Genomic DNA, 12,292 nt, shown 5'->3' on the forward strand with positions numbered 1-12,292 from the left:
ATCGGTGGCAATGACCTGGATTCCCTTCGCAGCTTCAAGCATGCTTAACCTAATTGTCATCGCAGCAGTGATTTCGAACTTCCTAGGCTACCATGTAAGTTAGAATTGGTGGTTGTTTGTCCGATTTTGTGCACCCAAATGTCTTAAGATGTCACTGTTGTTATCTTTGTATCGTCGCTGATAAATATGCGCTTTTTGATGCATCTTAATGCAGATAACTTAAGGTATGTGTCCCTTTGGCTGTGGTGTACCTAACTGGCATTTAAGTATAAAAGATTCTAAGATTACATGACACATGGCTGCCATTGAAGTGGCAATGGAGATTGTAAATAGGAGGTAGTTTGGAATGTTGATGCATTTGGAGCAGGTAACCACCAAGGGCCAGTGTGTGGTAAACTTCAATTGGGTGAAAAGTATGAGTATGAAATGCAAGATAAAGCATCAAGAAAGCTGGCATTTAAGGAATGAATGTGTGCTGCTAGCTTTGCATTGCCATGCTCCATGCTGTGGTAAAGTAAGAAAAGTGTAAGGCCTTTTCTGCTATCAATATGTTGAAGTGCTGCTACTGTTGCTGCTATGAAGCAGACAAACAAAGTTAGAAATAAAGTATGAAATTTTGTTTTGGGGACAATGCTCATGCTTTCAGTTCTCTATGGTACTTCTGATTTTCATTATTTCCTAATTTTTTAATCAGGGTTTTTTGGCAACTTGACAAATTTGGCTCATAGGAATGCTGCTCTCACTCCTAGCAAGGTGTAATATTTTGCTTAACATAATGAATGGATGCATTACAGTTGAGTTTCTTTGAAATCCATTCATTCTGAATAGACGCATACAAAGTTCTGGGTTCAGGGTATCCACAAAGTGGCTTATTGTGGATGCATTGAGGTCTGTACCCCAGTTGTACCATCTTTTTCAACAGGTGAGTTCACCTCCATTGTTTTTTAGACAGAGCTTCAGGCAGTGTATTCCTGTAATTGCAATGCAGGACATTGGGGCACCTGGACTCTAGGTGGTGTATTCTTGGCTGGTTTTGCATGATCTCTGCAGTCATATGTTTAAATGATGAGATGCTCTTTGTATTTATGTTGATAAACAGAGTGGACATGCAGGAAAAAGACATGAAGTTGGTGAATTCAGGGCCTCAGTTTGATATTTGCATTCCTTAGATATGCACATTGATAATTTGCACAGGGAAATATGTTTATTTTATCATAAAGATAGTCATTATTTCCCAATCCACAGGGAAGCATTTTTTGTTCACGTTACTGTCACCCCACGTCCCTCGCCCCTTGCCTCTGGCACAGAAATTACATCCTTGGAAATTGTTCCAGAAAATATGTTTTAACAGGCATTCAGTCATAATGAAGATAAACGCAACTTTTTATTATCTGGTGTGTGCTGTGTATTACCATGTGTGCATATATTAAAGAAGACAATCCAAATACATCTGATCTATTTTGCCAAACATTGTTCTCAGGACACAATTGATAGCACACCTAAAGTTTAGAATATCTACACCAGGTACATGTTATGGAGATGCATCATTGTCATGTACAATGGCAGGAGAGAGTTGTAATGACCTGCTGCTCAAATGGAAAGGTGTCCTGCTTCGCCTGCCTCGTGATGAGCCCCTGTCAGAGGAAAATATATACCCATGCAACCAGGTTCCCAGAAATAATTGCTGTCCATCTGACAGTATTCAACACCATTGGACTCACATTAAAGCCCCTAAAGCCAGGAGGGTCTCCACCTTTTCCCGAGCCGTCGTTTCCTGCGTTGCAGGCGGCGGCCGGTGCCGACGCCGTGTGTGTCAACACCAGCCACTGCGCCTGCCTGCCAACCGGGGTCAGGTGCAGCGGCCTGTCGGTGCTGGAGCTGCCCGCCGCGCCGGCCGCGCGCGAGCTGGAGCTGCGCGACTGCCAGCTGCCGCTGCTGGACGCGGCGCTGCTGCGGCCTCTGCCGGCGCTGCGCCGGCTGCGGGTGCTGAACTGCAGCGTGGAGACGCTGGTCGGCCGCTGGCGGCAGCGCCACCTGGGCCACATCGAGCTGACCGGAAACCGCCTGCAGGAGTTCAGGTGGGTCTGCGTGCGGCTGGGCCGAGACGTTACTCGCGACCGCTTCCAGTACTGGGCGGCGCGGAAGCCGTCGAAATCTCGGGACGCGATGGCGGCCGCGGCTATGCTGTGTTCTACGGTGATTTGTGCGCTGCTGTCGATTCGGGATACTTCACTTAGGCTAGTGCATAAGTTCGGCTTCGTTTTTGTTAGTGACTTTTGGGTACTCTGACTGGCATGAAAACCGGGACGGCGGCAGTCCCGTGAGATTCTCGTATGGCATGGGGTACAACTACGATTCGTGTTTGGTTTCTTCCGATGCAAAGCCATGCAACGTAAATTGTGATGCTTAAGTTGTCTAGAGATGCAACGGAGCTGTCCGATCTGTCCTTTCCTGCCACTGTTTTCCATAGAAAGCCCCCTCCCTAATTTGTCACGGAAGTTGACCTATGGTTTGCCTCCCCGCTTCACTTTTTTTTAGGATTTTTCTACGCTCGAGAATATCCTCAAATTTTTAAGGGATGTTACACGTTTGAAGATATTGAAGCAAGCATCAGACGTGATGGAATAAGCCCACTTGTATTTATTGGTATGCCTTAAAGGAGTTGTTTTCCAAAGACCTAAACCCCTCTAGTTTCTGAGCTATATATCCCCACGAAGATGTGCAGACTTTTCGCGGAGGCTATTTCAAGTCCACCCAGTCATCCGTGGTGATGTCATAATAACGTCATTCAAATCCTATTACACCAATCATGCTGCGATCAAATAAAAAAATGCAATTGAGTCGTGTATATAATTAAAAGTATAATCGAGTCGTTCACGTCTGTCGTTCATGAGCACGATTTCAAGATATAACGGCCGTCAGTTGGCTCTCAGTGTTATGCAAGGAGGAGTGACGTAATCAAACCATGGTGAACTGCGGAGCATATTTACTAGACAGAGAAATGGTGAGCGAAATAACAAAATGGTGACAAGAGAAATGGCGTCTGGGGCAATCTTTTCCCCTTAAAGTATGCCAATAGTTATAAATGTAAGTGAGCTTATTTCATCATATCTGATGCTTCTTTCTGTATCTTCAAATGTGAGGCATTCAAGTGGAAAAGACTGCACTAGACAACAAGATTTCTCTGTTTAGTAAAAATGCTCCTCAATACGTCATTGCCTTACTGCGTCATGGAGCGTTTAGGTGCGGCCAAATTAGCCGTGCGAAATTGCCAGCCTTGCACTCACTTGTAGAACTTCAAACTGGTCGCGAGATGGCAGCACTGCACCGAAACCTTCCCTGAGCCACACCTCGGTATGTGCTCGTGTTTGGGCCCTTACTCGTGGTGTTCTTGCATATTTATCCGTAAGCTAACAAGCCCGCTTGTGTTCACATACTCGGTTATGGTGCTTTTTAAGATTGTTTTATTACGAGTCCTATTTACGTAATAACTGGCAGTCACGCCCGACTTCTAATATTGAATAACAAAAGACGCGATTTGTTAGCGATCATCCGACCCTCTTAGCCTCCTTTTGCTTGGTGCTAAATCCTCCCACCGCTCCGGTAATCCGCGACAGACTGTATGCGTCAGCCATGAGTGGGTCGGAAGGCCCCCTGGGAAGGGGAACCTCGACCGTGCGACCAGCGAACATCTCGAGGAGTCCCTGCCCGCGGCCGGCGGTTGGCCCACAGGCGCATGTCCTGCCCCATCGTCATTCATTTTCCTTCGTTCCATAGCCCTGACGGGATCCTTTCTTGTCGGAGGGGCTCTAATCCAAACAACCAATTGTGACCGAAATTTGCCTGTACTGCTCAATATTAGTGCAGGGCCAGTTGGCGTCCGTAATATTTGGAAATCATGCTCACGGACCCTAGATCTGAACGACTTAACGGTGATTACTTTGGGCCTTAAACGCCGCCTGGCCTATGGGGTGGCAGACCTTGAGTGACCTTGTCATGGCGCCTTGCATGCCTGAGTGGCCTTGAAATAGTATTCACACAAGTCCGTACATTTTAGCGGGCGTGTAGCTAAGAAACTGCAGGGTTCTATATCTTAAGGAAGGCAGGGCTGTGAACTGCACCGGTTGATATTCAAAGTGTCTATTTCAGTTCAAAGTCCCATGCAAATATGCATTTCAGTCCAGAACCCCATGCAAATGTGTGACGCTGTTTTAAGCATCATTTGTGCTTGGACACATCTATTTCAAATCAAAACTGGAAACAACATGGCGGCATTAATGAAACGAAACGACAAGCTGATCCTGCCATTCCACCCTACTTGATGGAGCCATCCATGGCTTCATTAGCTCGTTGTGTGTGTACTTCTGATACCTATAAGCGTAACCGAGCGCACCGCCGTGTTTTCTTCGCGAAAAACTCCGGGCATCGAAGCCACGCGCAGGCCGCGCAAGACTTTCTGAAATCTCTGTCTTGTACTCCTTTCACATGAGAAACAGAACACTCAGCACATGGCTGTCTTGCCGTTAAAACAGCAGCATGGACGCGTCACGTGGGCACTCGCGCGCAACGCTGCTGTTCAGCCGATCAGCAGCATCATGGACGCATCACGTGGGCTCTCGCGTGCAACGCTGCTGTTTATCTGATCAGCAGCAGTATGGACGCATCACGTGGACACTCGCGTGCAACGCTGCTGTTCAGCCGATCAGCAGCAGCATGGACGCATCACGTGGACACTCGCGTGCAGCGCTGCTGTTCAGCCGATCGGCCGTGTGGCGCACGGTGAAGACGCCGCTCGGCCTGCTGGTCGTGTTGCGGAGCTGGGCACCGGCTGACGGCCGCGCCGCTCGGGCCTCTGCTCGGCAGGCTGGAGTGGCTGGATGGCTTGCCCTCACTGCGCACGCTCAACCTGTCGAACAACCCGCTGCAGACGGTGGTCGGCTACCGGCCGCTGGAGGAGGTGCTCGTCTCGCTCGACCTGTCCTGTAAGTGTCACGTGATAGATGGGGTCGCCTACCAGCTGCGCACTTGACCTGTCACGTGGCTGGTCGGCCCCAGGCTTCGATACGCGTTGCGATGTTATGTAATTGATTCATCGTCAAGGGCGACACATTTTGTGCATCGATAAGCGTACTTGAAATCATTTACCGATCAAGATATCTTCAGAGCAGTTAGCAATACAACGGTTGAGTTAGGAGCGAACGTCAGTGGTCAGATATTTCCTGATTCCTAGGTTCCAAGAACCGGCTTTGCTCCGCTCACGAACCGGTTCTGCTTACAGTCAACACACAGCCCTGCGAGCCCGCCCTGCGCCCTAGTGTTCGCTTATGACTATCCGTGCTGTTCCACGCTTGTTGTAACCACTCCTGACGTGGGATAAACGATCGTGACGCGCCACGGCTGCTGATGGCCAGACTGCCGTGGCGTTCCGTGGCGGTGCGTGGCGTTTTGTGGCGTTTTGTCACGGCTTATGGCTGCTAGCGACGCCGCCGCTGGTAGCTCTCGGCTTTGCCGTGATAATCTGCTACGGATCGTGACGCTGACACCTTGAACACTCATGACTGCTCGCCACGTCACCAGCCGTGGCGTTTCGAGACCGTTGATGTGCCGTGACTGCTCGCGACGCGACGGTTCGTGAACGCGCATGACGTCACCACGCGCCGACGCACGTGCGTGGCCGATCGTGGCCACTCGGCGCCGCTCGCCGCTTCGCGCCACACCTTGCGACTCCCGTGGCCGCTGGTGACCGCGGCCGCCGTCGCCGGTCCGTGCTGCCGCAGACAGCCGCCTGAACTGCTCCGACGAGCGGCTGATATGGCTGTACAGCTGGCAGCTGGACGCGGGCCGGCAGCTGGCGCGCGCCAATGCCACGCGTTGCGCTGTGACGCGCGTGCAGTACGCCACCATACACGGCCTGCCGGTGCTGGCCGTTCTCCGGCTGGCATTGGTGAGTATGGGGGGGAGGGCAGGCGCCAAGATCTGCCAGGTCTGAGTGGAAGGCGGATCCGGCTGTGCTATACGGCGCCGGGTTCGTCGCCGCGTTGAGTGGGTGTGAACCGGGACGGACGGCGCTGGTAAGCGTGATTGGCTGCTGGCTCTCACAGCATGAACAGCTGGTAGTCTTGACTATATGGCGGCAGTCTGATGTGGTCTGATCTGACCCGGTCCAGCCCAGCAGGATCTCGACTAATATTGCGTATCTGGACTAACATGGCCTGATCTTCCTTAACGTGATCTGACCCGCAGTTGTTAACGTTGCCTTACCTGGTCGGACCTGGAAACTAGGTGGGTTGCGTCTGAACCATCATGGTCTAACCGAGCCATTCTGGCAGCCGATCTGATCAGTCCTGACCTGGGGGGTCGATCTGACCCGATGGCTGACTGCACCAACCAGCTGACCTGCCCCGGCGGCTGACCTGACCCTAGCTGCCCTGACGGCTGACCCGGCCCGGCAGACGGTGCAGCGGCAGTGCCCGTCGGCGCCGCCGTTCGGCTGCTCCTGCGACCTGGTCCAGGTCCAGTACGCGCCGGACTCGGGCACCGTCTCGCCAGTCATCTTGGAGGTGCACTGCGACAGTCGCGGCCTGCACAGCTTCCCGCCCCAGCTGCCTGAAGGCTCCACTTTGCTCTCTATCAAGAACAACAGGTGGGCGCCGGGCGGGGATAGCTGGCTAGGTGATGAGGTCGGGCTTCGAAGTGAGAGAAGGATCGGAGAAGCGAGAGATCCGGTTCGATTGCGTTTGCGGCTCTTTGGCCCGATTTTTACCACAGATGGAAACGCTTTGGGCATTGCAGCTGCATGTAGCGATACAAAATAATGGGCGTGGGCCAGCGGCGTCTCCGGCATCAGCTTAGTGTCCATTAGAGACAACGGGCGGGTGGAAGCCTCACCTCTGTCCCTTAGAGACAACGGGCGGGTGGAAGCCTCACCTTGTCCATCAGAGACAACGGGCGGGTGGAAGCCTCACCTCTGTCCATTAGAAACATCGGGCCGGTGGAAGCCTTACCTCTGTCCATTAGAGACACCGGGCGGGTGGAAGCCTCACCTCTGTCCATTAGAGATAGCGGGCGGGTGGAAGCCTCACATCTGTCCATTAGAGACAACGGGCGGGTGGAAGCCTCACCTCTGTCCATTAGAGACAACCGACGGGTGGGAGCCTCACCTCTGTCCATTAGAGACATCGGGCGTGTGGAAGCCTCACCTCTGTCCATTAGGGACAACGGGCGGGTGGAAGCCTCACCTCTGTCCCTTAGAGACAAGGGGCGGGTGGAAGCCTCACCTTGTCCATCAGAGACAACGGGCGGGTGGAAGCCTCACCTCTGTCCATTAGAGACATCGGGCGGGTGGAAGCCTCACCTCTGTCCATTACAGACAACGGGCGGGTGGAAGCCTCACCTCTATCCATTAGAGATAACGGGCGGGTGGAAGCCTCACATCTGTCCATTAGAGACATCGGGCGTGTGGAAGCCTCACCTCTATCCATTAGAGATAACGGGCGGGAGGAAGCCTCACATCTGTCCATTAGAGACAACGGGCGGGTGGGAGCCTCACCTCTGTCCATTAGAGACACCGGGCGGGTGGAAGCCTCACCTCTGTCCATTAGAGATAGCGGGCGGGTGGAAGCCTCACATCTGTCCATTAGAGACAACGGGCGGATGGAAGCCTCACCTCTGGCCATTAGAGACAACGGGCGGGTGGAAGCCTCACCTCTGTCCATTAGAGATAGCGGGCGTGTGGAAGCCTCACATCTGTCCATTAGAGACAACGGGCGGGTGGGAGCCTCACCTCTGTCCATTAGAAACATCGGGCCGGTGGAAGCCTCACCTCTATCCATTAGAGATAACGGGCGGGTGGAAGCCTCACCTCTGTCCATTAGAAACATCGGGCCGGTGGAAGCCTTACCTCTGTCCATTAGAGACAACGGGCGGGTGGAAGCCTCACCTCTGTCCATTAGAGACAACTGGCGGGTGGAAGCCCCGCCTTTGTCCATTAGAGACAACGGACGGGTGGGAGCCTCGCCTCTGTCCATTAGAGACAACGGGCGGGTGGAAGCCTCACCTCTGTCCATTAGAGATAGCGGGCGGGTGGAAGCCTCACCTCTGTCCATTAGAGATAACGGGCGGGTGGAAGCCTCACCTCTGTCCATTAGAGATAGCGGGCGGGTGGAAGCCTCACCTCTGTCCATTAGAGATAACGGGCGGGTGGGAGCTCTGACTTGTGAGGGCTTTTAATTGGGGTCTCTGAAGCTTTGTCGCTTCGAAACCCAAATATATTGAAGGGTAGCGTGAACCTATGGATGATTCAATGCGAAATGTGTGCAGCTGCACCGATATTAAGATTAAATCAACGCATAAGTGGATGGTGTGAGGACATTCCGAGAGAGCATTGCGGCAGTTGATGTCGCTAGCATTAATGCACCGGCATATCGCTCCAGAGGCTGGAAACTCATGCAAAAATAGAGATCCCATCATCTAGGCCGTTGCCCGCTTGAAGTGAAGCATAAGGTCATGGACTGAACACAAAGCATCTGATTCAATGCATCGGTAATTGGGCGTCGATGTCATGCAAAAATTGTGTATTTGTGGTGCCATATCTGAACACGTTCTTTAAGCCATCCTTTGATACGGTCCACAAATGCCTATTCTGCTTGTCGTCGTCGCCGCCAGGCTGTCACCACCCGTGCTACCACCGCTGCCTGGCACTGCGTCATACGCCGATGACGTCATCGACATGCTGTCACTGGTGTACTGTCGTCACCGCCGTGTCGTCGCCGCTGTCACCCCGATACCGCTCTTCTACCGTCACTTCCATGTTGTCTGCCGTCGCGTCTGCCATGCCACCGCCGTGCCATTGCGACCGCGGCTCCGCCACCACCACCGCGTTTTCCCCGCCGCGGTGTCGCCTTAGCACGGCCACCGCGGTGCCGTGGCCGCCGCTCCGGCGTCGCTGGCGCGGTCGTCGCCCGTCGCGCGCCGTCACGGTCGTCACAGCCGTGACGGCAGCGCCGTGCCGTTGTTACGGCGGCTGACGCGCCGTCCCCGCGCGTCGTCAGCCTGACCGACCTCGGCCCCGTGATCGGCAACCACTCCAGCTACAGCAAGCTGACCACCGTGTACCTGGACGGTAATCTACTGGAGGCCGAGGACGTCAACCAGCTGGAGGGCTCCGACCTCATCGACCGCTACGCCATCCTCAGTCTCACCCGCAACCGGCTGCAGACGGTGCGTGCCCTGGAGCGGGTGGCGGCCGAGGCCGCCGCGCCGGGCGGTCTGCCCTCACGTGTTGGGTGGCCGCTGAGTGACTTTGTCACCAGTGATGGGACAGACGGCCCCGGTAGACAGTCAGTGAGGACACGTGTCGGATGGCCGGGCTGTTACCGTCGCTGAGGTGTCTGTACCCTGCCTGACGGTGGCGATCGTGGGCGTGGGACACAATACTCGTTTTCCAAGCGGACGCCAAGCTTTGGCCAAGGTAGGCAGTAGTGTTTGGCGCGCAAGGAAGGTTCGTTTTGCGGGGTTCGACATTGGATGGCGTTTGCGTGAGTTCTAGTGCCGTAAAACGAAGAGTTTACGTACACGGACAGCGCTGGTGGATGTGGACCTGCATACTCTTGCGCTGGGACTATTGTGAACAATGGATTTAGTTACCGGGTAGATCCGGAAGCGATGGATGGGACTTTTGTGGACAGTGGATTTAGTTTCCGGATAGATCCGGGGACGAAGGAAGTGATCCCTTCTCTGGTAACTTGCTGCTACTGAGACATCATTGTGAAAAACCTTTTCAGAAGTCTAGGGCTGCGATATTTCGAAGCTGTTATTCGATCTGGTGTGTGAGAGGAATATCGCTGTTTTTTTACGTGCTTGTCGCCACCGCTGTTTAAACTCCATCTGACCACGCCGCCGTCCCCGCAGCTGCCGATCCACGCCTTCGAATACGCCCTGAGGAAGGAGTCCTCCAACGTCGACTCTCTCTACCTCGAAGGCAACCCGTGGTTGTGCGACTGCACCAGTCCTTTCACCTTCACCTTCAAGTCGTGGCTGGTGTCGCGGAACAAGCTGTTGAGGAACCGCTTGAAGATCCGCTGCGGCTCGGGCCCGCTGGCGTCTGGGCCGCCCCCATCGCCGCCGCTGCTCTCGCTCTCGTGGCGCGAGCTGTGCGGCGGCCTGCAGATCAACTGGTGGGACGTCACCAACGGCCTGCTGGCGGCCGTGCTGCTGGTGATGGCGGCCCGGTTCGCGTACGACGTCGCCGTATACCGGCGCACGGGCAAGCTGCCGCTGCTCAGCCGCGTGCTGCCGTGCTAGTGCTGGCGGCCGTGCTGCTGGTGATGGCGGCCCGGTCCGCGTACGACGTCGCCGTGTACCGGCGCACGGGCAAGCTGCCGCTGCTCAGCCGCGTGCTGCCGTGCTAGGCGCGGACCGGGCGGCCGGGGGACGGCGGCGAGCCGGCGCTCCGGCGGCCTACCGGGCGCCGCCGTCGGCATCCCGCCGCGCACGGAGAGAGGTCTCCCTCGCCGAACGGACCGTGGGCCTGCGAGCGGGATGGTGCGCACGGGAGGGGGCGTCGTCGGTATTGGTGGTTCGTATGGCTGCTGTTGGGCCCTAAGGCGCCATGTCAGGGGGCGAGACGCCCTCGGCAGCTCACAAACCGTTAGGTTATGACAACGGATCACATTACTTTGTTTATTGCGCCTGGAATGGGCTGCATATGTGATGTTTCGTGCTTCATTGGATACTAGATGTATTTTGTAATGCAGCTCGTCAAATTCATTTAAGGTATGTATGACCGTGTATGCGTTACAGCACTCCCTGTAATTCGTATTGAACGGCATCTAGATTAGGATGGGCCGTGACAATGAAGCCTGTTGGCTTGCCATATTGTAGAGGATACTAGCGGGACTGCTAGAGGCGTTTCCGGTGGAGGCAGAAGAGGAGCGCCGCAGACGCGGCGTGGAGATCGTTGAGTCACCTTGTCCCCGCGGCTCATAATGTCTAGCTTAACTCAATGTGCAATCGTACCTGGAGACTGGACGGCCGGTTTTTGTGATAGGTGGGTCACGCGGCGGTTGTGCGAAGCGAAGCGAAGCGAAGGTTGTGCCTGTTGGAAACGATAGGCTGTCGCGCGGAGATATTCAGCTGCAGAGAATGTATTTTACTGGAGCCCGTCTGTGCCATTCATGCTGTGACAATAACGTCGGCGAGTACAATCTGCTCGATATTGGGATGTTTATGGTGCAGAGCATTGACAAGGATTTGTGATACATATTTGTGGTGCTTGCCATTAAGTAAAAAGAAAGTGGTGGCCTCTACTGTTTGTCCGAAATTTGTGAGTTGTGTATATGCGGTGCCGATGTCAACAATTTTATCTCCATCACTAGTTAAACACTTCATTCCAGCCGTGTTTGGGTGGAACGATTTGATTCCTTATCCGCATGACGTGCAGTTGTCATATAATGCAGCGCCTCTTGGGTCCGTAGCCTGGCTCATTCGTCACTCGTTCGCTTCTCATCTCAGCACTCGGATCGTCGCTATCTTCGGCTGAGACATGATCATTCTGATGTTCTGGTGCACCTGTCCGTCTCTGTGTGCTGCTGGCACGTCGCGCTGTCCAGTGCAACAGCTGGATTGGCTATGTCTTACGCAACGTTTGCGACATTACATATCGATGACATAGCGAGACGGATGTGTACACGTGTGAAGAACATTTGGACGACGTGGGGACACGAGACCGGAGCAGTTGTCCCAGCGCAGGGCTGTCGAACAGCACGCAAACAAGCAAGAGCGGCCGGCGGCTATAAAATGGACATAAATCTCGAACGGCGCGCTACTGAATGAGGGCGCTCGCCCGTTGTACGTTTAATCACGGATCCGTATTAAAATGCGATTGCGGGCAGGGAGTGAGACCGCGCGCGTGCGACGCATTCGCTATGGGGTTACGTGAAGCAGGACGGCTGGCAACATCCCTTCAAACCGTACGACTTCGTGGAAGCGCATTACTGAATGTTGTCCGTTGGGCGGCGCGTCGTGGCGAATATACAGCAGCATTTAACACACGCCCAGGTGGCCGGTGGGATAACTTTCGCTCGCCTTTGTCAATTTGACTCCTGATATCTCAGAAAATGAGCGCGTCTTAACGCGTCGCTCTGTTTAAAGACAATTCTGTTTGTCTGCTTTATAGCAGCAACAGTAGCAGCGCTTTAACTTTTTGAGAGCAGAAAAGGTCTTTTGCCTTTCTTATTTTACCACAGCATTGAGCATGGCACTGCAAAGGTGGCAGCACGCATTCATTCCTTAA

The 12,292-nt window shown here is 54.0% G+C and overlaps 1 protein-coding gene across 1 annotated transcript; it reads left to right on the forward strand.

Annotated features, from left to right (window-relative positions):
- Positions 1-1,956: 1,956 nt before the first annotated feature.
- Positions 1,957-10,425, forward strand: LOC119096081 (protein halfway; the record flags this gene model as incomplete). The annotated part of the gene is made up of 6 exons (XM_037218934.1): positions 1,957-2,078; positions 4,864-4,982; positions 5,778-5,944; positions 6,453-6,643; positions 9,051-9,219; positions 9,910-10,425. Coding segments are annotated over 6 exons (1,161 nt in total), but the record flags the coding sequence as incomplete, so codon positions are not given.
- Positions 10,426-12,292: the final 1,867 nt, after the last annotated feature.

Source organism: Pollicipes pollicipes, unplaced genomic scaffold (assembly GCF_011947565.3).
Source record: "Pollicipes pollicipes isolate AB1234 unplaced genomic scaffold, Ppol_2.1 Scaffold_4219;HRSCAF=4965_pilon_pilon_pilon, whole genome shotgun sequence".
NCBI lineage: Eukaryota > Metazoa > Arthropoda > Thecostraca > Pollicipedomorpha > Pollicipedidae > Pollicipes > Pollicipes pollicipes.